Below are 24,848 nucleotides of genomic sequence, written 5' to 3' on the forward strand. Positions count from 1 at the left end.
CGGGGTCTCGCTCTTGCTCAGGCTGGTCTCAAACTCCTGAGCCCAAGCGATCCTCCCGCCTTGGCGTCCCAGAGTGCTAGGATTACAGGCGTGAGCCACTGCGCCAGGTTGGCCACTATTTCTAAAACCAACACAACTCCGTGAGCCTCCAATATGACTTCTATAGAATCTTGCTCTCTTTTTAAACGTAAGAAATTTTACATTTTGAGCACTGGATTTCTGTTGTTTGGGTTCCAAGGAAAAGAAGTTCACAAGGCTGGTGTCCCCTGGTTCTTAGTGAGTATGTAGTGTGGGGTGCGTATGTGCTGGTGACGGCTGTTTGGGATGGGGGGGCAGCAGGAGGGGGCCGGTGTTGGACCACACCCTCTTGTCAGTGGCTCCAGGCAGCTGCCCAGCTAGTGAACACACAAGCCGTTTCTATGAAACATTTATTTCCTTTGAAACCTCCAGAAACATGCCAGAAAATGTCAAGACAGGGATGGGGAAAAAAAAAAAAAAAAGACAATAAAGAATAATAAAAAATCCAAATGAAACAAATCAACATATGAAAAAAATCCTGCTATCTTCAGCCACTGGATAGATCACCAACCTCAAATTAAATAGATTTGTTTTGCAGAAGTCCTTTAAAAATAACAGAAAACAAAACCAAAAATCATAACTTACACTTGTCAATGTACACGATTAGGTCCCCAAAACGATTCGAATGATCTGAAGATGAGGAAACTACTTAAAAAAAAAAAAAAAAAAGGGCTCCAGGTTGGGGTCTGAGGAAAGGAGTGGGGGCGGGGAGAGCCCCCCAGAAAAGGGGGTCAGGGAAGGAGAGACATCACAGTAGTTGGCCAGGGCTGAGGACAGTGGCTGAGCGCCCGCCCGGCGCCCACCTCACACCGCGGGGGAGAGGAGCGAGCTGAGGTTTCTGCTCGACTGCGGGGCTGTGGGCGGGACACAGGCTGATCACAGGAGATGCGACAGTACCCTCTTCTCTCGCCCCCACCCATCCGGCCTGGCACCTCCCTGAGCGCCTGCGTCTTGTGCAGTCCCCAGAGCCCCCTTCCCTGAGGTTCCTGGCCCCAGAGAGAAGGCGGCGGGTCCCTGGGCGAGGGCTGGGCTGCCTGGCGCTGGCGCACGGCCCGGAGCGTGTCGCTCGGAGCCAGGCCCGCTCTGCCAACTCCTCCCTGCCTGCTGCCTCCCAAAAGGGAAGCTGCCTGCCCGCCCACCCTGACTTTGTCCCTCTGAGTCCTCCCACTGACCCCCAGCCCACGGGGGACACGCCTCGATCCTCGGCTTGAGGTTGGGGGTATCCACAGACTGTGGCCGTACACACTTGTTCTGGCGCAACTCTACATGAAAAAATAAATATATATATATATTTTTTTGTTTGTTTTTAAAGAAGGAAAAAAAGAGACTTTCCTGGGTGAACAGCGTAGTACCGCGTGGGCTCGGCTGCCTGGCGAGCGGCCCTTATTGCCTTGAGAGAACCAGCGGCCGGTGGGGTCCGCACGGCGGCGCCCGGGAGCACAGTGAGGGCGTCGGGTGGGCGCCGCCGGGCCGGGCCGGGCCGGGAGAACAAAAGCAGAGAAGGAGATGAGGCTGGTTTTCTCCAGCCCGGTCCTGAGGGCGTCACGAGCCCTTCCCGGAGCCCGGAGGCCGGAGGCGGCGTGGCTGCTGGTCCAGGGCGGCGCTGGGAGGAGACGGTGGGCTGCGTGGCCGCTCGGTTGTCTGGGCCTGGCCGGGTCGGCAGCTCGAAGGTTGGGGGGCCTATGGGCCCCAAGCCCTGGCGCTGTGGCCTCTGGCGGAGGAGCTGATAGAAGAAGATCGTATAAAGCGTCCCGACTGTACGAAGAGAGTTCCTCTCTCAGAGACGCCGACCGGATGCCGGGTCTTCCTTTCTCCGTCCTGGGGCCCCCAAGGAAATAATTTAAACTCTAAGAAAGTGCTCCTGGCTGCTTTTTGGAAGGAGGGCGTTGGGAGGGGATAACGTTCGTGCTTTTTGGAGCTAGGGTGCTGGGGACCGAGGAGCCGCGGTCTGCTCCCTCTCTGGGTGTGGGGGAGAAGGGGCTGGTTCCACGCTGAAGTTTTCACGCAGGGGCTGCGCCCCGAAAGCTGCTGCTCTGTTGATCGCGGTGAGGAAACCTGGCTTGTGAGCTCCCCGAGCTGCGGGGTTTGGAGACCGACTCCTGCCCCATCCCAGCAAGAAGCTCTAGATGGGGACAGAGAACAGGTCCCGGGGCAGTGTGGACATGGCCCAGCTCACAGGGACCACAGGTGGGCAGCCCAGAGGGGGCTTGAGGGCCACGGGCACACCCTGGCTCACAGGTCCCACTGCCATCGGCTCCCGAGTCCACAGGGAGGACCGCAGGGGCAGTCGGTGGCCGGGCCTGGCTGGGTGGTCTTGGCGCCGAGCAGAGGGGCAGAGGGGCAGCAGCCCACCGCCTGCCGGCAGGGAAGGAGCCAGCGCCTGGGGTGGAGGGTGGCCGCAGTGGTGGCCTCTCCGCCTCAGAGCTCCTTCTTCTCCCTGCAGAAGATCTCGGCGAACTTGCGCAGCTGCTCGCTGGCGGCCTGCGACTCCTCCTGCAGCCGCTGGTTGTTCTGCCGCAGGCTGGCGACTTCCGACTGCAGCACGACCTTGTCTTGCTTCTCCTGCGTGGGGCGGGAGGGCTGGGTGTCAGGCGGGCGGCTTGGGGGCTCCTGGGTGCTCCGAACAGCGAATGGCCCCCTGGGGCCTGCGAGCCCCAGCCAGACTCTGGTCTGGAGCCGACTGCTAGAGCCAGGCTGCGGGGCTCAGACCCCACAGCTGAGTCGCCCTGGGCAAGTCGCTTCCTCTCTCCGCCCCGGTGCCCTCAACTCTAAAAGGGGTGGTTGCGAGGTTTCCTGAGGTCATACACATAAAGCTCTCAGGACCCCTCCTGACATGGAGCAATTGTTATCACTATTATTATTGTCACCTCATCCCACCCTCGCAGCCACCCAAGGACTTAGGGACTGTTGTTATCCTCCCCTTCCTGGAAGAAGAAACCAAGCCGCACACAGCAAGTGGGGGGCTGGGCTGCGGACGCAGGACTGCCGGAGCAGCTGCTCCCCTTCCAGGGTGACAGAACCAGAGGCAGTGACTTGTCCAAGGTCACACAGCATTAAGCAGTGGAGTGGGGATTTGAACCCAGGCCCCCATGATTCTGTGCTTGAGGACTGACCCGTTACACCCTGCCACCGTTCTGCCTCTCGCCCAGAGTATGTCAACAAGTAGAAGTCTCCTCCGCCCTATTTCTCCTCATTCTTCCAACCCCTGGCGCTAGTCCAAAGAACAATCTGGAATGTTGTCTTCTAAATGTCCCTGGCATCCCTCTCAACTCATGGCTGTTAGATTTTTTTTTTTTTGGAGACAGAGTCTCATTCTGTTGCTCTGGGTAGAGTGCTGTGGCATCAGCCTAGCTCACGGCAACCTCAAACTCCTGGGCTCAAGCGATCCTCCTGCCTCAGCCTCCCGAGGAGCTGGGACTACAGGCGTGTGCCACGACGCCTGGCTAATTTTTTCTATTTTTAGTAGAGACGGGGTCTTGTTCTTGCTCAGGCTGGTCTTGAACTCCTGACCTCAAGTGATCCTTCCGCTTCGGCTTCCCGGAGTGCTAGGATTACAAGCATGAGCCACCGCGCCTGGCTGGTTGTTAAACATTTTTTTAGAAAAGTGTGGCGATGTCCTAGGAAACAGTTCTGTAGCTTGCTTTTTTACTGAAGTTATTGGACTCTTTTGCATGTTAGTAAATATGTAGATCTGGTATCATTTTAATTGGCTGCAGACTATTCTACTGCGTGAGTGACAGCCACTCCCCTGTTGATGGACAGCTGCACTCATGCCGTTTGTCGCCAACAATGCAGCAAGGTGCATCTTGTTCACTGATCTTTGTACTCACGCCGGAAACTTTCACAAATCCCCACATGTGGAATTGCTGGTCCACGAGGTGCACAATTACATTTCCGATACATATTGTCCACTGCCCTCCGAAAAGCCTGGGCCAATTTATTCCCCCTCTGGGAAAGTGTTAACAATTTCTTTGTGAGCTTACTAGCCTTTGCTATTGCCACGTTTTGCTCATGAAGATACTCATTATGGGAGTGGGGGTGGGGACAGGTGCTAAGTGGCCCGGCAGGTGCCTAAGCCCTGTCCCCCAGCCCCCCGTGTGCTGGGAAGTGGGCCAGGGAGGGCGTGCCACGAGGCCTTACCTTCTGGAGGTCCGTGTGCAGCTGTTTCAGCATCACCTCCAGCTGGTACACCTTGCCTGTCAGGTCCAGGGGGGGCTCCTCGCTGGAAGGACAAGGGACGAGGTCAGGCTCTTGGCCCACGGCTGGGAGGAACAGGGGGTGTGGGCCCCTCTCGCCCGAGATTCCGGCGAGTCCTTTCCTTGCCAGAGCTACGGCGGCTGCACCAAGAAGCTCCGAGGGGAAGCCAGAAGCCAGCCCTGCTTCCATCACGCTCCCCCCACCAAGGGCGCCATGTCAGGGGAGCACCAGGCCTGCTGGGGGATGGGGGTGAGGGGACGCCTGCTCTGAAGTGTGCATTTGCCCCGAGGATGGGCCACATATGTGACTTTAGGGGGACTCTCTTTCACGTATCCTCAGGATACAAAGAACCTACTCCACAGACATCTCCTGAGCTCCTAGCAGGTCTGGGCACTGTTCCGAGGACAGGAAGCGCGTAAGTGGACGGATAGACAAAAGGGCCTGCCCTCGTGGACAGGACTGGTAACGGTAGTGGCAATGACGACGGCAGTGTGCCCATCACTGAGAACCCACCCTGCGCCAAGCGCTGGGCTCCCTGGCTCCAGGTGTGGTGAACCTAACTGAGCTCCCCCGACCACTGTGGCCTTCAAGGGCGCTGCATAGCTACCAGCCAGACGGAAGAGGAAGGCCAAAGTCAGGCAGGGGTCATTGCCCACACAACTGCCAGTGCTGGGATTTGAACCCAGGACCCCAGGCCTATGGCTCCTCCTGTGTGCAGATTCTCCCAGCCCTGCGCCTGCCTGGCCCCTGCAGAGGAGAATGCACAGCCCTTCCTGCTTGGAGCTGGGGACTTGGGGAGGCCCCGCTGGGTGCTGTGGGTGCCGGGGAGGAGGCTGCGGCAGATGAGAAGGGAGGCAGGTGTCTCGGCCCCCAGCCTGTCCCACCCCTTCCCTCCCCACCATGCTCCTGAATCCTGGGGGCCTGCAGCTGCAGGGGGAGGTGGCAGGCAGATGGGCAGAGGACAACAGTTTGGGGGCAAAGGGAATCCCAGAGTGTGCTCAGGGCCATGGGTCCTGCCACTTCCCACGTCCTGGCCTGTCCGACCCTTGCTGCCGCGGCGCCACCCGTCCCTGCCACCTACAATTCCCGTGGGCCTGCGCCGCGGTGGAGGTTGAGTTCTAAAGCCAGCGGGTGGAGCAAGATGCCAGGAGAGGCCAAATTACTCTCAAAAACTGCTTCCGTTGCCCCACGCACAGTGCGCGGAGTGCCGTACACAGAAGCCCGCACCGAGGCGCGCGGACAAGTGTGAAATGCACTATTTAAATCCATGCACGGGCAGAACGTGCCATTTACATTCTCTCTGCCTCTTTTTAATTTTGTTTTCTGCCAAGTTAGTACAGTCAAATATGTTGCACTCAATGTGAGAAGCCACGTGTGAGATGGCAAATGGGCGATATCTGTCCCTGTCCTCCCCCTGCCCTGTGAAGCCTCCCGAGGGCTGGGCTTGGCCTCGGCTGCTGCTGGGTCCCCAGAGGGCCCGGCCCTGGGCCTGGCGGGGAGGTGCGGGGGGCGTGAGAGGCTGCGAGTGTGGACACGTGCGCACTTTAGGAATCTGCAGACAGACGGGAGATTGGCAGTGGGGGGCTGGGGTGCTGGGGGGCTGGGGGCACCACTGAGAATTTTTCAAAGTCGGAAGTGAAACAATTGCGCGAATATTGATTCAAGCGTCTTCCCCACTGGATTGGGAGATCTGTGAGGACAGGGCTGAGTCTGTGTTGGCCACTGCTGGTCCCGGAGCACGGATGGCGCAGCGCGATCATTTCAAAGTCCGTTAGGTGGAGGAAGCGGAGGCGGGTGACCCTCAGCAGCTACCTCCCACGGGAGTCCCTCCGTCCTGCCGCTGGGAAGGACCCGTGTGGCTGGGCCAGGGAAAGCTCACCTCATGGTAGGCGTGGTCCTGGGGGTCGGGGGCCCCCTCTCTAGGCTCAGGTGGCTGTGGACAGGACTGTGTGCAGGCGGGATGTCCGGGCCCAGCGCTGGGTCGTTTAGAGAGAAGAGTGAGACGGCTCTTTGCACTGCCGGCGAGAGAGGACGGAGAGGGCGGGTCGGCGGGGCTCCCGCTTCCTCCCCTCCCTCCAAACCTCCCACCCAAACCTCCACGCCACTTCCGGTCACACCTGTGATTGATCGAATGGGTTTAGGATAGATTCTTGCCAAAAACCCCAAGCGAATGAACACACACAACGAGAACACAAACAGACGCCCATCCTGACCCTAACCAAGCCTGCAGACCCCACGAGCAGCTTCTACAAAACATGAGGACGAGGGAAACAAGGGAAAGGACAGCACGAGGTGCGGACCAACCAGATTCAGACCCGGCACATTCTCAGCACAAATGACCCGGTTTGGTCAACGAATAAATGACATGAAAAAAGGGGCCACAAGCAGAAGGGTTGGTGCCAGGCAGGGACTCATTAAGTCACTCGCTCTCCTCCGGGGCAGGCTGGTACAGTTCGAGCGCAGGGAGAAGCGAGCCACAGAGCACCCCGCATGTCGAAGAGAGGGAAGGAATCCCCCGGGCTCCAGTTAACACGATGGTTCCTGGGTCCCACCCTAGACACGTGACTTGCTCTGGGGGTGCCCGAGCTGTCTGCGCTTTCAAATGTGACTGTCAGATCATCTTTCTGGAACGGCAAGAGCTGGTGACAGCCCCGGTGCCCTCAAATAGCAGCTGGTTTGGTAAGCCAGGGACAGTCAGACAATAGAATCTTCTGGAGCGTTAAAACAAGGTGTTGTGTGCGCGTGGAGACGGGCTGCCCCGCCAGGGCACAGCGGCCACGAGGCGGCTCCCTGGGTCCCGCCTCTTTCACTTCCGCGCTTCGAGAACAGCACAGTAAAAACCCAAACGCCCTTCCCCTAGGGCCGCCCCCTGTTAACGTTTTGCCATATTTACTTTTTCTCTCTCCTCATCTGTGTGTCTTTTCTCCGAACCACGTGAGAGTAAACTGTCAGCGACGTGGTGCTTCACCTCTGTGTACTTCACCACAAATCGCCACAAAATAAGGACACTTTCTTCTAGAATCACAACACCACGCCCATACTCGAGGACTTTAACATCTGTATGATACAATAGTATCTACTATGTAGTTATCTTCAAATTTTCTCCAATTCTCAGAATAATTTAATGTTTATTCTCTTTGAAAGATACGTTTATAGGAATAATTTCAGACATGCCCCAAAGCAGAGAAAACCTCGTCGCTAGGCCTCAGGAACTCACCATCAGTTTCAACGCTTTTCCACATACAGTCACTCTGCTTTCCTCCTTTATTTCCTTTGCTTTTTAAATTTTTTATTACCCAATTAGCCCTCTCCTTAACTCTTTCTTTTTTTGAGACAGGGTCTTGCTTTGTTGCCCGGGCTAGAGTGCAGTGGCACCATCATAGCTCACTGCAGCCTCAAACTCCTGGGCTCAAGCGATCCTCCTGCCTCAGCCTCCCGAGTAGGTGTACAGGCGTGCACCACCACACCTGGCTAACTTTTTCTATTTTTTTTAGTAGAGACGGGGTCTTGCTCTTGCTCAGGTTGGTCTCAGCTGAACTCCTGACCTCAAGCAATCCTCCCACCTCGGCCTCCCTGTTTTAGTTTTTTCTGAAGAAAATCACTATGCCCGGTACATACCTACCAAAGTTAACAAGAATTCCCTTAGTCTTTTACATTTATTCCACTTGCATGGGAAGGTTGGGCGCAGTGGCTCACACCTGTACTCCTAGCACTTTGGGAGGTCAAGAGTTTGAGACCAGCCTGGGCAAGAGTAAGATCCTGTCTCTACAAAAATTAGCCTGGCGTGCTCCTGTAGTCCCCGCTACTCGGGAGGCTGAGGCAGGAGGATCGCTTGAGCCCATCTGTGCTCCAATCACAAGAGGAGCCCCAGGCTGCGGAGCAAACCCTGCCTGCTGCTCTGGGGCACCCCGGGAGTGCGGACCCTGCCCAGGGCCTGCTGTGGGAACCCTTCTGGGGCCCAAGGTTGGCAGGATCCTGAGAGCGCTTGGAGAGCACTTTCCTTAAAGGCCCTCACACCCTCTTCCTGGCTCCCAGTTTTGGGGCTGAAAACCCAAATGCCCCCAGGGGCACACTGACATCAGTAAATCTGCATGAATTCACTTACTGCTCACAGGAACCCTGCAGGGTAGCCACACTATCCTACCGTAAAGTCCTTCGGGCCAGTCGCATCTAGCTTGTGGATCAATAAATGAACCAATAAAATACATGGAGGCCCCACTTCAACCAAAATCCTGCCTTCTTTCCCACCCTGGCCCCTTGGATAGTGGCCCAGCCCGAGGAAGTTCTGCTCAAGTTCAAAGTGGCCACGTGACGATGGGGCCCGCTAGGTGGGCGTAGAGGAAAGATCTTTCCCACACCAAGATCACCACGAACTAAGAGCTGCCGGGCCAAAGGGCAGGTGCGTTTAAACTCTGGTGGCCGGTATCGCAGAGCTGTCCTGCACAGGAGGGGGACAGGCCTGTACCCAACTTGCACTGTGCCGGCAACACAGGAGGGGCTCCCTGCTCCCCCCCGTGTTAGCGAACCCCACCTCTGCAGTTCTGAGACAAAGAACCATCTCAGTGAGTTTCGACTCGCATTTATCTCCTTATTGGCTATTTCCACAGGCGTGAGGATCATCTGAGTTGCCTTTTCTATAAACTGTTTCCTGTGCCCCATTTTTCCAAAGGGGGGTTCAGGCCTGGTTTCAATCCTGGCCCTGTGTGCCCTGGGCCAGATGACTTGTGGCAGCTGAACCTGTTTCCTCATTTGTAAATGTGCGCCCCGACACATCCCTAGGACTGCAGACTGGAAGAGACGACGTTCGTGAAGTGGGAAGTGCTGGCTCAGAGGAGATGCTCCTAGCCTCGCTGTGGCTGGCGGGTCACCGCCTCCAGGAAGAGCCACTGAGCCACCCTCTTCCACACGGAGCTGTCAGGCCTCTGTAGGCTCAAATCCATCTGCAGGGCTGAGCCGCCGCTTGGCAGCCATCCCCACTGGTCCTGGAGGGCAAGGCCGGGCAGGGGCCTGACCACCTTCAGCCCACGGACGGGGGCGGCTGCGCATAGCATGGAAGCACATGAGGCAGGAAGCACTGGCTCAAACACGGAAACATGGAGGTTGTGCACCACGTGGGTTTGGTTTAATGGATCCTGCTCTGTGCCAGACCCTGTGCTGGGCACCTGGTGGTGACAGAGACAGCTGTGGGTCCTGCCCTCCCAGTCCAGTGGGGAGACAGACCCACCATTAGACAGCGACAGCCCAAAGGGATCAGGCTGTGGGAGCCCAGAGGAGGAGCCTGATTCAGACTAGTGGATATCAGCAAGGGCTTCCTGGAGGAGGCCAACCAAGCTGTGGCCTGAAAGAGAAAAAATGTGCCCAAAGAACATGTTCGCATCCATCAGGCATCGTCGTGAGTCCCATTTGACAGATGAGGAAACTGAGGCCTAGAAAGGTAAAGCACTTGCCCAAAGTCACGTGGGAAGGAAATGGCAGAGACTGCTGGCAGTCCCTTGCCATCTGTTTTCTTTTTCCTTAATAACCCCAAATTTTAGCAGGGCACATGGCCTCATTCCCAGCATGCCCTGCGGCTAGGTGTGGCCATGGGGTGAGGCTCTGGTCAAAGGGAAGTAAGTGCAGGAGGAACGTGAGGGCTTGGGAAGTGTCCTTAGAGGGAAGGGATGTCCCTCTGTCCTGAAATGGCCAGAGTGCTAGTAGCCACTTTGGACAGTGAGGGTGAGGTCCCCTAGAAACGGCAGAGCCGTGGGCTGGAAGGAGCCTGGGCCCTAAACGAGGAGGGAAGTGCGACACCAGACCCAGGAGTTTTTATCTGCACAGAGCCTTGCGTGTTTAAGTCACTGTTAAGTTGGGTTTTCTGCCACGTGCAGCCAAACCTAATCCAAATCCAGTTTGGACCATGGCGGTTCTGCACTGCGATAATGACGTTAGGGGCTGTCTGAGAAGGGCCTGCTCTGTGCCTGCCTTGTTCTGCACGCAGTGTTTCACAAAATCCTCACGGCAGCCCCAGGCGGTTGGCACAGCTGCTGTCCCCGTTCGGTAGACGAGGTAACCGGGGATCAGAGAGATGATCCCAGAGCTGCACAGTGAGCAAGTGGCAGGGCAGGACCCGAGCCCCACTTCCCAAGTCTAGAACCTGAGCGGGTCCCCCTGCAAAGCCGCAAGACCCTCCGTCAATCCTTCGAGAACAGAGAAAGGGGTGGGGAGCTGGTGGGGTGGGCAGCGGGCACCCACCTTCGTAGGCCTTGGCTGCGTTTACCAGGCTGGACCACTCGAGGCCAGCGGCCGTGTCGGGCAGTGGCATCATCCCAGGGTCGAGGCGCCGCAGAGGCCGGTCCCGCCCGTCGGCCAGGGAGAGCTCAGAGGCTGAGATGGTGGCTGGAGAGTGGAGATGGAACGCATGAGCGTGGCCATGTGGACAGACAGACAGACACATAACATTGCTTATCTGAAGATGCTAAGTGCCAGGGAGAAGCCCCAGCAGGGTAAGCGGGTGGGAATGCTGATGGTCGTGGAGCTGTGACTTTCAACAAGGTGCTCGGGGAGGCCTGGCCGGGGTGACATTTGGGTAAAACCTGGAAGGAAGGGAGGGAGTGGGCTAGGGGATGCCTGGGGGAAGAGCACTCGGGCAGCTGGAACAGCCAGTGCTAAATCCCTGTGAGGGTTAAGGAACATTGGGGAGGCCGGTGTGGCTAGGCCAGAGCTAGGACAGCGAGGCTGAGAGGTGACTTAGCCGGGAAAAAGCAGAGGCTGACAGTGAACCCAGCCTGTGTCGTGTCCCCCGAGCACTTCTTCTGTGCCAAGCACAGTGCAGGGGTGGGGCAGGGGGTGGTGCTGTACGACTGCCCGTGTGTACAGGAGGGAAACTGAGGCACAGCGTGAGACTCAGAGCGAGAAGCTGCCCCACCTGGCTCTGCACGGCTTCCAGCTAGTAGTTCCGCAGTACTCATTACGTGTCGGGCATTCTGTATATGCACACATCCACTTGTTTGAGTCTATTAAGCCAGTGAGGGGGGCACTATTTTTGGCCACATTTTACAGTCAAAGAAACTGAGGCACGGAGAGGTTCCATCTGTGAAGGGAGGGCCTGTGACACCAATTCAGGCCGCCCCGCTCCCTGCTGCGTGGTGCGCAGCAAGCACGGGCTGCACGGGTGAGGGAATGAGCCCAGGACTGCCCGGCTCTGCCTGCGACTGCCGTGCTGTGCGCCCCCAGCCTGCTAGGGTCTCACTGCTGAGCTGCTGGGGGCTGTGACAGCAGCTGCCCTTGCTGGGCAGGTAACCAGCGGCACCGTGTGACAGGATCCTTGGACTGGCGGGCACCTAGCTATGAAGTCCGGGCCAGGGCTGACCGAGTGTCTTCAGCTGGGACGTGGCTCGAGAAGGGCTTTGGAGCAGGCACAGAGGTATGGAGGGGCTCGGGGTCCCTGGCCATGCTGAGGCCTGCTGGGACACTCCCCGGCTGGGGGGGACGGGGGAGTCAGATGGGCAGAGAGGGGCACGTGTGTGCTCTGTAGGGCCCAGGGCCTGGGCTGGGTTACATCCGTGATGGAGACGACCCCAGGCCCTGCCTTGGGCACAGACAGCAAAGATGGAGGGAAAGGAAGGTGACACACAGTGAGGAGTGGGGAAGCAAGTGGGGACCAAGGGCACAGCCACCCCCGGCCGGCTTGTGGCTGTTGATGGGGATGGGGTGCACAGCGCCCATTCTGGGGACACTCAGTAAATACTTGCTGGATGCATAAAGGGATGGGTAAGCCACACCCTTGCACCCCCAAGTGTGGTAAACCTCGGGGAGTCAGGTAAGTAAATAAGCGCTTAGGAAGCAACCGCCTGGCGCTGGAGCAGGAGGCTGGGGGCAGGGAGCAGGGCAGCAGCTAAGGCAAACCCCGACCCTCAGGGCTTGCACCCCAAGGGGCCAACTTCCTCTCTCGGGGCCCAGGTGACCCTAGTCCTTGGGTGCTCGAGCGACTGTTGCTTGGCCAACAATCCCCTGTTCCTTGGGTGACACCCAGGCCCCCACCATCGGGCCCCCCTGAAGCCCAGGTGCACCCAGATCCCTCCCCTAGGATGACCTGACACTGACGACCTTTAGCCTCTGACCCTCAGGTGAGCCCCGTGCTCAGGTGTCCCCCACTTCCCGGCTCCCACGCCAGTGCCGGGGCGCCCAGGCTCACATTTCTTCTCTGGGAAGCCGTTGCCGGTGGCGGGGGTGGCACAGGGGCCGCCGGGCGGGGGCGGGTGCTGGCGGCGGGCAGGCAGTGTGCTGGAGGGGAAGGCGCAGGTGCTGGAGAAGAGCACGTCGCTGGGCAGCCCTGGCTCGGGGCCGGTGGTGCTGGCGAAGCTGGGCTCCCGGCGCCCGCTGCACAGGCTCTCGTCCGACAGCGTCCGCTGCAGGCTCTTCTGCGGCGACTGCCGAGGAGCAGGGGAGGGTGTCACAGCCTGGCCCGTGGTCACAGTCCTCAGACGTCCTGTGGCGAGTTCCTACCGACCCAGCATCCGAGTCCACTCCCTTTCTGACCGAAGCCCCTAATTTTGCCCTGGGGACTCCCCGTCCCCCAACGTGGCCGGCCCCACCCTCCAGCTCCAGGAAGGGTCCCCGCCCAGGCCTGGCTGGTTGGGGAAGGCGGCGTGAGCCAGGCTGGGGCCTGGTGGGCACTGCGGGGCTGAAGGGCTCTCCTCCCCTGGGGCTACAGGCCGGGGACACTGGGGTCCACCCTGGTCCCACAGGAGAGCACCGGCTTGCGAGCACTGGCGAGGCCAGCGGGGAGGTGGGGCCAGAGCACAGACACACGGGAGGGTCCACTGTTCCTGCCTCCCCCATCCGCGGGTAACAAGAGCCCGAACTGCCCCCAGGAGCCCCTGTTCCACTCTCGGTCCATGTGATTTGGGTGCATGGGGGCTGTTCCTGCCCTGGGCCGGATGGAGGAGAAGGACTTGAGATCCAGGTCTTTCCACTCCTGTGCGCCTGCCCAGCTGCTCTGTGCATTTACTGAGAGACAGGGTCTCGCTCTGCTGCCCGGGCTGGCGTGCAGTGGCATGATCGCAGCTCACTGCAGCCTTTGCACTCCTGGGCTCCAGCGATCCTCCTCCTTGGCCCCCTAAGTAGCTGGGACCACACGTGTGGGCCACTGTGCCCACCTAGGCTGGGTAAGCTGCGATTCTATCCCCGCCCAATATGACACGCTCACTCCCAGCCTTGGATCCACACACGCCGAAGGCGGAGGGGCGCGGGCAGAGGCTGGAGTGAGTGCGGGGAGCGCCACCCCCACCCCTCCCCAAGCCCTCCCGCCTGCCCGGTCCCGAGATCCTGCTAGGAGCTGGTCCGGGCAGCACTGCGTACCCCTGTGTCTCTCTCCTGCTCTGGCCCCAGGTTGTCCATGATGATGAGTTTCTTCAGGTCGTCCTCGATGGTGGACTTGTAGTTCTTCCGTGGCGACCGGAGGTCTCGGAGGGATGCCCTCAACCGCGGCTGCCCGAAGACGTTTTTCGTGTTGGTGTCCACCTGCCTGGAATGAGAGCGGCAGGGGTCAGAGCGCCTAGAGTCGCAGGGGAGGCTCGAGCCACTGAGGCCAGCTGCCCCTGGGCAAATGGCCACAGCCTTGGCCATTCACCTGGCGAAAGCGTGACAGAAGAGGGACTCGGTTTCTTCTTTCTACTCACTCGTTCCCCAAACATCCCTGGACCTGCTCGGAACCTACTGTGCCGTGCGCGTTCCAGGTGCGGGACACAGCGGTGGACACGGAGCCAGCAGCCAGGAGGGGAGACCGACGCTGAGCACGCACAGAGAGACCCGCGTGTGAGGGACAGACAAGTGCCGTGAAGAAAAACGAAGCTGGGTCAGGGGATGGGACCGAGGGGGAGGGGATTGGCTCAGGGTGCTGGGCTGAAACCGGCCTGTGTGGGGGCGGGGTCAGGGTAGGGGTGATGCGCGGCACCTGCAGCTGTCCAGGTGAGGTGACAGTGGCCCTGACCAGGGGGCTTCCAGCCACAGGAAGAGGGTGGGGTGTCACTGAGAGAGAACCCCCTGCTGGGGGAACTATGAGCAAGTGCTGGGCCACAGGCAGCGGACCCCTGGCCTGGGTGCTCCAGGGTCTGTCGTGGGGTCTCCCGAGTCTCACATGGGACAACAGAGCTCACCCATCACGGGGTGGCCTGTGAACCTGAGTGGGGCCGGCTGCCCTCTGACTGTCACCATCCCCACTTTTCCGCTGGGCTTCCTGTTCTAGAAGGTGGCCTGTGAGCCGGGTCACTCCGATCTCCTCCCCTTCTTCTTCAGTGTTCCCAAAGCTGACCCTGCCGTGCCTTCCAGAACACTCAATGGTCTAATGGCCATCGAGGCACAGCCTGGGGTTAAAAGGGGGGCCCTGGAGGTAGACGGGCCTGGGTCTGGGTCCCGTCTCTGCTGGGCGAGTCCCGCCTCTCGGACCCGCGGTTACCTGTCGGGAACACGCGCCCACCTCCCGGCGCTGCTGCGGGCTTTGCTGCAGGTTCTCGGAAACGAGGGCTGCTCTCCCACAGCTAACCCCGAACCGCACGCACCCCTCCGGCTGCTCAGCCCCATAGCGCGTCGGCTGGGCTTCGCACGCCATCACCCGGGCTCCAGGGCTCTCTCCTGGCCCAGGCTGGTCCCCCGGGGGGCCTGTGCCCTCCACTCAGTGGCCCCAGGGCCAGGCTGGCTTCCCCCGCCTCCTCTTGCCTTCTGATTGCGGCCCTGTCTTTGGGCTCAGGTCTTCTCTGGTGAAAACCAGAGCCCTGCCCCGAGGTGGTGCCACCCTCCAGGAAAGAAGTAACAGCAGCTCACAGGAGCGCAGCCGCTGTGACTGGTTCCCCATTTTACAGATGGGGGTCTGAGGTACACAGGTCACAGTAACTGCACAGCCCTGGCACTGCCTTGACGCTGGTCGTCCTCTCATTACGTCACCCTCTTCGTCTTTCCTCATGGCATTTACTGGAACCCGCGACTGTCTGTGTGTCCCTGCCTATTGTCTGTCTGCTCAGCAGGACATAAACCACAACAGAGCCGGTCTGCGTCTCCCTCGGGACGTACACGAACCATTTGATTGTCACCACGGCTGTGTGTGGTAAGCGCTACTGGGATCCAATCTCGTGAGTGAGGTAACTGCGGCACAGAGGCGTTAAGCCACTTGTCCAAAGTCACACAGCATGGGAGTGGAGGAGTCAGGATTCAAACCAAGGCCACCAAGCCGCAGAGCCCACAGGTGCCACCGCCGAGCCTGACTGCCACGTTTAGATCACAGAGCTGGCGAGAAGAAAGATGTACAGCGTGTGGAGCACGATCACATTTGATTAAAAAATACGCTTCTGTATGCGGGAAGAAAGTCCTGGGAGAAATTACAAACGATGATCACCTCTGGGAAACGGGAGTCTTATTAGGAGGTGGAAAACTGGGACTTTCGACTGCTCATCTGATGCCCTTCTGGACCGTCTGAATTTATTTTACCATAATCGTACGTTGTAACAATAATAACAAAAAGCAGCTTAAAAAACGCTGACGCCTGGACTTGCTCATTTTGTAACTCAAGAAGGAAAAAAGAGTCTTTGAACCCAGAGAAGAACTAAGATGTCTTGGGCTCCCGAGGGTTTTAAAGTCTGCGTTTTCTCTCTCTCTCTCAGCTGCCAGCCTTAGGATTCTAACAAAGGAAGGACGAGAGGGTGGTGAGATTTTTTCTTGTTAGGTCATCCTCTTCCCCAAATTAGAATTCCAGGTCTAGGGGAATGTTAGCTCCATCAATATCAGGGAAATATATTCTCTGGGCAAATTAAACACTTTAGATCCAAAAGAGAGAAAGAGAAAGGGAGATGCACACACACCGAAGGCTAAATGTGCCGCCCATGGATGCCGGAGGGGACAGCCCCTGGCCTTTGATTTTGGCATTTCCCAGAATCCCCTGTGCAGGGGGGGTCCACCGGGCATCTGGAGGGAGCCTGTCATGCCACGTCCCGCGGGGAGGAGGCAGGCCTGGCTGTAAGCTCGTCTCCCAGGTAGAAAGGGGCGCCGTCCACCAGGCTGTCTTCCTGAGAGGCAGGTACAAAGACCTGCTGAAAACTTTAAAACGTGCTCCCTCTCCACCCTAGGAGTCCTACTTCTGCAAACGTGTCCTCCAGAAAGGCCCGCATGAGCTGCTTATACGGTGCTAGGTGTTTAGCATGCTTCCCGGGGTCCTGTCTGTGGAGCCCCCAGCAGGGGAAGGCCAGGCTGGCCTTGGCTTCCCAGAACACTGTCCAAAGACGCGAGGCTGGTCCATGGCGCACGGGAAGCTTGGTATGCTGGAGCTTACCAAACTCTTGTTTCCAAGGGCGGATACGTGGGGCCTTCGCTTTCTGAACATGTTCTCACCACGGCCCTGGAAGTCCGACGCGATCTTCCCTGTTCCCTCTCTGCCCTCATCTCCTCCCATTCAGGCCTCCCAATGTTCCCGAAACACACCAGGCATGTCGCTGCCTCAGGGCCTTGGCACTGGCCGTTCCGTCTGTCTAGTGTCCTTCCCAGTGTCCCTGTGGCCACAGCTTCTCGTCATTCTGGTTTGGCTCAAACGTCACCTCCTCAGAGGGGCCTCTGCTGACCACTTGAGCTACCGTGCACCCTGCCAGGCCAGGTGCCCTCTGTCAGGCAGTCCCGCGCTCCAGCTTCACAGCCTTCATCTCGCCAGGACCCTCTCGTGTATCTGCTGTTCCCCTCCCTCCCGCCTCTTCACGTCCAGGGTCGGGGACAGGGCCTGCCCGCTGTAGGCTCTCAAAAGTAGGTAAGCGTGTATCACACGCAACCAACCTTCCTTCCAACCTCTCGCCCTCCGTTTTCCTCCCGCCCTCCCTTTCACAAGTTTAAATGGCTTTTATACAACCGAAAAAAGTATTGGGATACTTTAAAAAAATTAGGCCAAAAGAACACAAATATTCCCTTCCTGCTCTGCTTCATTTGTGTCCATTTGCTATACTCACCTCCCCAGCTCCCAGGACCTCTAGTACTCTAACGGGGCACTCCTCATTCTACAGCAGAAGGCTGGCTCACTGGAAGGAGTCATGCTAGAATCTTCTCCCTTGATCCTCAAATCCGCATCTATCTCATCTACCACAGCCTCTGTGGCCTGATCCTATTAGCGGGCTGCCGTGAACATGTCGAAAGCGGAAAAGCTGAGGAAATTCAGTTTGCAGAGTCAAACGGATCTTTTTGCCTTTTTTTTTTTTTTTTTTTTTGAGACAGAGTCTCACTCTTTTGCCCGGGCTAGAGTGAGTGCCGTGGCCGTCAGCCTAGCTCACAGCAACCTCAAACTCCTGGACTCAAGTGATCCTTCTGCCTCAGCCTCCCGAGTAGCTGGGACTACAGGCATGCGCCACCATGCCCGGCTAATTTTTTCTATATATTTTTAGTTGTCCGATTAATTTCTTTCTATTTTTAGTAGAGACCAGGTCTCCCTCTTGCTCAGGCTGGTTTCGAACTCCTGAGCTCAAACAATCCGCCCGCCTCGGCCTCCCGGAGTGCTAGGATTATAGGCGTGAGCCACTGTGTCCGGCCAAGATCTTTTTGCTTTTACTGTCTTTCTTCTGGAAGGCTTTTCCAATGTTATCTTCTAACTTGCAAATTCTACGCCATCATTTAAAATGGCATTAATTCCAGGTTAAAAAAAAACACAGTTGTGCAACCAGGCTTGTACAACTCCGATTATCTTTTTCTCCAGATCTCTGGTTTCCGTAAGTGTCAAAACCTAATGATCTTTGGGGAAAAAATGGGCTACTCCTCGACTGTCAACGAGAATGAATGCACGAATACGGAACCACTGCCTGGACACCTGAAGAAAAGGAACGAGCGAGAAAAGCAGAGGTGTGTGAGCAGGAGGTGACCACGCTGATAAATAACGAGGGGTGCAAGGCAGGCACACACAATCACGTGTGCTCAGCCATCTTCAGAACATTTCTGGGAGGATCTAGAAGAAATGAAACAACAGTCTTTTCTGGGGAGGGAGCGGCACGGCTGGGGGCCAGGGAAGAAGCAGAGGCTTATTTTCCACTGCAAACCCTGTTGTATGCTTTTGGTTTTTACCCTGTGTTTTACCTTTCAAAACATAAATGAAGAAAGCACCCTCGGGGTTCTGACGATGGCACTGAACGTAATCTCTGATTTGCCCAGGCTGTCTACGTTTGGATTTGCCGTGTTATGGAGTTACACTACTTACATTGAAAAAGGAAAAAAAGAAATATTACAAAGAAGGCTCTACAGTTAGGACCGAGACAACGGCAACTCCTTTTCCCTGTGACAGACGGGCCAGATGTGGAAGGCGACCAGTGGGTCAAAGCTGACTGGGCCCAGTCCCAGCTGACTCGGAGCTCTGGCCTCCAACTGGGCTGGCTCCCTCGGGACCGGGTTAATTAACCTAATTAGCACTGCTGTCGGCCCGGCTGAGCTGGGGGTTTTGCCAACGTGGCTGGCAAGGATACTTGCCTGGTCTACACCCCAGGCAGCAGGATTTTCCTGGGAGGATGGCTTGGAGAGGCCAGTGCCGGGGGGCGGGGGGTCGGACGCAACCCTGGAGTGTGAACGGGGGAGGGGAGTGTGGTTCTAGGAGAGGCCTCCCAGCGTCCTCCTTTGGATGCACTGAGCTGGACCTGGAGGCCCCTAAACCCAAGCAAGGAGGGAGCCCAAATGCCAGGCGTCAACCACTAGATGCCAGGGCCCATCGGCCCAGCCAACAATGACGGAACACTTGCTGTGAGCTCACCGAATCCTCACATCACCTCTACGACGCAGGCACTCCTGTCTTCCCCTGGTGTGGCTGGGGCAAACGAGGCACAGTATGCTGAGGACACTCAGAACTGTGTCTGCCGGATGCTCTGAGCCACCCAGGCTCTGCTCGGGCTGAAGGCAGTGCTCGCCATGCAGCTCCGGGGGACATGAGCCCCTGCCCTGCGGCTGGTGTGCTCCAGGCGTGAATGCCTTGGCTCCTGGTGGCAGCCACGAGAGGCAGGTTATCACACTGCCCTCACTTCACAGGCGGCATAAGCTCATAATATGTGGGGACCTCGGGGGGACAAACTACAAATGCGACAATCGTCACACTTGCAGTGATTAAACCTCAACCAAAGGAGTGGACTTAGGCAAGGAACTCAGGCGTTCTCTGCCACGAGTCTGTCGCCTGGAAAGTGGGATGCAAACTGCCAACTCCTCGCTGTTCTGTAGTGAAGAGTAAATGCATCAGTGTAGGCGAAGGGCTCAGGTGGGGCTTGGCGGAGTAGGTGTTCACAAATGCAGGTAAATAAATCATACAAATGGGTTCTTGTGCCTTGGCATACAATTTCAGAACCTGCACTGTACACAGATTTAAAAAAACATGTTTAATCTCAAATAATTAGCTAGAAGTGAAAATGATGTCTTCTGGAAAACTAGGTTAGGTGACTCAAAAGTGCCTCTAACAATGACAAGGACACTATCTCCAAAATGCTTAGGGAGCGTTTGAATGAAACAGCTTCATGAAATGGGAGTGTATGGATAAAAGTAGTAATTCAAAGTTAATATTTTACGTGATTTCAAAAATGTACCTGCAACTAAATTAATAAGTTCTGTAAGGAACCATGAAAACTATTCCATTTGTGTCCCCAAATATTTTCTATATCTGGTTTACATATGTTTACACAAACACACGTGTAAAACGCCATCTTCGGATCTTAGCACTGGGGAAAAGGGAGTTGTCTATTTAGGGGTGTCGTCCACCCACCCATATCTTCTGAGCACCTACTGTGTGCTGGCCCTGGGTGGGTCTCAGGGTGTCCCTGCTCTCCCAGAGCTCTCGGTCCAGTGGGGTGACAGAGAGGAAGTGAGTCACTCTGTCCCGGGCCAGAGGCTGCGGAAGGGAAGAGGTCTGGGGTCAGCGGGACAGCTGAGCCGCATGCAGGGGCTGGGAGGGCTTCTCTGAGGAAGGCACATCTATGCCAAGACCAGAGGGTGGTGTGCTGTGTTGAACTGGGTCCTCCCAAAAAGTGTGTTGAAGCCCTCAACCCCAGCATCTCCGGATATGACCTGGTTTGGAAATAGGGTCCATTTTACAGAAGTGATCAAGTTAAAGTGAGGCCACTAGGGTAGAACCTCATCCAATACGACTGACGTCCTTGCAAAAAGTGGACAGAGAGACGCACGCACAGGAGACCACCACGTGAAGGGGAAGGCAGAGACCAGGGGATGCATCTACGTGCCAGGGAACACCGGAGATTGCCGGCGGCCACCAGATCCGGGAGAGGCCTGGAACAGGTTCTCCCTCACGGCTCCAGGACGGCGAGACAACACGTTTCTGTTGCTGAAGCCACTAGTCTGCAGTCCTTGGCTACAGCGGCCCTTGCGAATCCATACGGGTGGGGAGGAGTGAGCCCACGGTGGGGGGGACCCAGGGGAGAGGGAGCAGCGCACACAGGGCAGGGCCGCCACAGCTGCGGGGCGTCGGGGAGCACAACGGGCCACCACGGGGCCTGACCCTCTGACCACGCTGCAAAGTGGGAGCCTCAGAGCACCTCCCCATGGGGGCTGCTGTGACAATAAACAGGATCCCCGGCTCACGGTCACCGACCGAGCACCCACCGTGTGCCAGGTGGGTCGGGAAACGGGCAGTGGAACAGTGACACCAAATGACAGCAGGGGCCACCTGAGCCTGGGAAGGCCCGTCTGACGGGGTGGCGTTAGATGGGGCCCTGGCGGAGCCGGCTGAGATCTGGAGGACGGGCATTCCCGGCAGCGGCCAGCCAGTGCAGAGACCCCGCGGTGGCCTGTGCGGGGAGCTGGAGGAGCAGCGAGTGACAGGGGTGGGGCGAGGGGAGTGAGGGCGGAGAGTGGAGGGGCAGATTGTGCAAGGTCTGGGCAAAGAACATGGTGCCTGGAACAGAATGTGTGCTCAGTGAACGTGCGCCGTCGTCATTAATGCTGGGAGTGGGGAGGACACTGGAGGTTTTCAACAAAGAAGCCAACGAGGAGAACCTAGTTTTTGGAATCCCCTCTGGCTCTCGGGCCCTGAACTGGATTCTCAGTGTGAGTTCAGCATGCTCGCCTGCCACCATCTCCAGGGACACCGTTTCTGTCTCCTCACACCTCTCTCCCTCCAAGCTCTGTGTCACCCACAAATTTTAATGCCCCTATCCAGGTCATGAAAGAAGACGTCATGAAGAACAGAGTGGAGAAGGACAGAGCCCCTCACCCGAGAGAACATAAGCCTTGGGCCAGGCTTCCTGGGCTCTGATTCAGGCTCCATCCCTCACCAGTTGTGTGACCCTGGGCCTCAGCGGCCTCATCTGTAAAATGGGGAGAACAGGTCCACCTCGCGGAGCTGTTGTGAGGATGCAGCGAATTAGTTCACATAAAAGAACTTAGAGGGTGGGAGCAGAGCCTCATGCTTGTAATTCTAGCCCTTTGGGAGGCCGAGGTGGGAGGATCGCTTGAGGCCAGGAGTTTGAGACCAGCCTGAGCAACACAGAGAGACCCCAACTCTATAAAAAACAACAAAGAAAAGAAAAGAAAAAAAAGCCTTAGAACTGAGCCTGGCATATGGTGAGTGCTCAGTAAATGTTAGGTATCATATCCTCCAATTAAAAAACAAAAACTTTTTGTTTTCTTGTGGAAACAGGGTCTTGTGCTCTGTCACCTGGACTAGAGTGCAGAGGTGTCATCCTAGCTCACTGCAACCTCAAACTCCTGGGCTCAAGTGATCCTCCTGCCTCAGCCTCCAGAGTACCTGGGACTACAGGTGTACGCCACCATGTCTGGCTAATTATTCTCTATTGTTCTGTAAAGATGGGGACTTGCTCTTGCTCAGGCCGGTCTCAAACTCCTGGCCTCAAGTGATCTTCCCACCTTGGCCTCCCAAAGTGCTGGGATGACAGACATGAGCTGCTGCCCAAGCCAAAAACTGTTTCTTAACTGTACACCCTCCTCCTCTTTCTCTTTAAAGCAGATGCCTCAAATGAGCTGCTCACACAGCGGCCTCACCCTTCTCTCCTGAACTCTTGAGAGACCTCCGGAGGCTCGATCCTACGCTCAGTTCTCGGGCTCATCCGGTCTGACCTCTCTCGGCCATCACCCCGGGCTCCCAGGCTCCCCTCACCTGGGCAGCGCCTTGGTTCACAGCTGAGGGGTCTCAGGTGCAAACCTCTCCAACCACACTCCCTGCCTGGGGGGCTCTTCAGGTTCGTAGCTTTAGACTGACGGCACCCAAAGTTCTCTCTCCAGCCTGACCTTCCTGCTGAACTCGACTCTCATCCGACGGTCTCCTCCACGTCTCCGCCTGATGTCCCATTGCACGTCACCCGCAAAGCTCCCAGAATCGAGTCCCTGCGCTCTCCTCAAGTCTGCTCCTCACGCAGGCCCTGGCTCAGCTCGAGGCGAATCCATCCTTCAGGCTTCGAGACACTGTCATCTTCAACCTCTCTCTCTCTCTCACATGCCACATCCAACCTGCCAGCAAACCCGGTCTGCTCCCGTTTCAGGCGATCTCTCCGGAACCCGCCCCCTTCTCACCCTCCACGCCCTCCACCCTGCTCCCACCCCCGCGTCTCTGCCTGGACCATGACAGCAGCTCCTCCCTGCTCCTCGCGGGCGGCTCCCCGCACGCAGTCACAGCGACCCCGTGAACACCCAATTTAGATCGTGTCCCTCCTCCTCGGTTCCACACCCTCCCGTGGCTCCATCTCACGGCAGACGCCAAAGCCCTGACACGTGGCCCACGAGACCCCCCACGATCCCTCCCCATTGCTTCTCTGACCTCATGTCCCCTCCGCCTCCCCCTACTCGTCCAGCCACCCGACCAGCCACCCGACTTTCTGATCATGGTCCTGCCTCAGGGCCTCTGCAGCTGCCATTCCCCCTCCCTGGAATGTTCTTCATCTGCACATGCACAGTGCTGACCACCACCTGACCTGCCGCGCGCTTTTCTTGGTCACCGTATTAATTATCCGTCACCTCAGCGGGAATGCCAGCTCCCCCAGAGTGGGACTCTTGTCCATCTCATTTGCAGCTGTGTAGACTGGCACAGAGTCCCCTTTGCAATGAGAGAGTGAGGCAGCACCCTCTTTCTGCCCCAGCGACACACTGGCTTGGCTCTGGGGCGCCTCGCTGGACATTCAGGGACTTACTTCTTCGGGTCAGCGAAGGGGAGCGGCCGTGGGGAGGGCTCCTCTGTTCTCTTCCACCCTGTTGGGTGCTTATTCCGCACAGGCTGCTTGGAGAAGAAGGACTTGGGGACGGAGGCGGAGAGCTGGAAGGGGCTGGACTGGGCCAGCTGGGAGGGCCGAGGAGTCTCCGCGCTGGCAGTTTTGTAAACCTGAGCGGGGTAGCCAGCCCTTGAGCCCATGTCACTGCAAAGCAAACATGAAAGAGATTAAAAAATCCATCCCACATTTGGCAAAACGGTGCTTATTGAAATTTACTCTTGGGAATCAAAGAAGTTCATTTACACAAGCGAGACACAAATACATCACTGCTGTGGAAAATTCCAACGACACAGAAGCCTCTCTGGAGAAAAGGGAAAGGTGCCTGCACGGCACCCAACTCCACTCGAGGAGTGGCCTTCTGGTACCTTTGGCTCCTCCGTGGGAATCTGAAAACGTCACCACTGGTCTCCTCCGTACAACCTGTGCAGCTAAAGGGGGGTCCCACCTGCCCACTCATGTCTGGAGGTAACCATGGTTTACAGTTTGCTCTATTTCCTTCTTGACCTTTTCCTACACATTAAAAACATATATAGGTACACAACTGGAGAAAGGGGGCTGTTCTGGGGGGTAGGTGGGAGGATTTCGTTTTTATGTAACTAGGATCATACTAATATATTGTATTGTACCTTGTGATCTTATTTTTACTTAAAAATGTATCTTGCTATGTAGCCCATTCAAATATTTCTTGAGCACCTACTATATGTCAGATGCCATTCCAGCTAAACAAATCTAAAACCACAGCTTGAGAATCCAAATGCTGGATTCTTGTTGAATTAATGCCACAATGAACCTAGTGCTGTCAACTAGACCCCACTCTTGGGGGAACCAACTGCTCACCCTGTTGCAGCAAATCAACTTTCAGAAACTTTTGATAAAATTCCAAGTCCATTCTGAGGAAGAGATAGTCAATGAGAAAATTAATACACTTGTAGTATAAATTAATAAATCCATTTTGAAAGTAAATTTAGCAATATCAAAGGATGGGACTTTTGATTATGGCTAAATGAGAAGACTGGCAAATCTCCTTCCCAAAGAGGACAAAAGTGACCAAGAAACAACCATCTGAGTACGCTGAAAGTTGCCCAAAGGTGTACAACAATCTGAGAAGCATTTATGCTTGAAAAACTGCTGAACTTCAGGTAAGAAGAGAGGACGTCTGTGGTATTTTGGCCTGGGGCTCTCCGCCTCCCCCAGCTCAGTGAACACAGTTCCTCCAGAGCAGAACCTCTGGGACAGGGTCAAGGGGACCGCTGTGTGCACAGCAAGAGTTTCAGAAGGGAAGGAGAGGAGAGAAACGGGCAGAAGAAATAGCTGAAGAAACAGTGGCTGAAAACTTCCTAAATTTGATGAAAAACATTAATCTACCCATCTAAG

General features: G+C 56.8%; 1 protein-coding gene across 1 annotated transcript in view; it reads right to left on the reverse strand.

Moving 5' to 3' along the window:
* Positions 1-1,769: 1,769 nt before the first annotated feature.
* SIPA1L3 (signal-induced proliferation-associated 1 like 3) overlaps positions 1,770-24,848 on the reverse strand; it is a 208,838-nt gene continuing 185,759 nt past the window's right edge. The window contains exons 16-22 of the mRNA XM_012657142.1: positions 23,397-23,618; positions 13,615-13,780; positions 12,449-12,683; positions 10,507-10,650; positions 6,155-6,290; positions 4,219-4,300; positions 1,770-2,640 (exon numbers count right to left, since the gene is read on the reverse strand). Coding sequence (XP_012512596.1) covers positions 2,497-2,640; positions 4,219-4,300; positions 6,155-6,290; positions 10,507-10,650; positions 12,449-12,683; positions 13,615-13,780; positions 23,397-23,618 — 1,129 coding nt within the window. The 3' untranslated portion in view covers positions 1,770-2,496. The remainder of the gene's footprint in view (positions 2,641-4,218; positions 4,301-6,154; positions 6,291-10,506; positions 10,651-12,448; positions 12,684-13,614; positions 13,781-23,396; positions 23,619-24,848) is intronic.

The sequence above is a fragment of the Propithecus coquereli genome, unplaced genomic scaffold, assembly GCF_000956105.1.
Source record: "Propithecus coquereli isolate 6110/MARCELLA unplaced genomic scaffold, Pcoq_1.0 Scaffold53, whole genome shotgun sequence".
Taxonomy (NCBI): domain Eukaryota; kingdom Metazoa; phylum Chordata; class Mammalia; order Primates; family Indriidae; genus Propithecus; species Propithecus coquereli.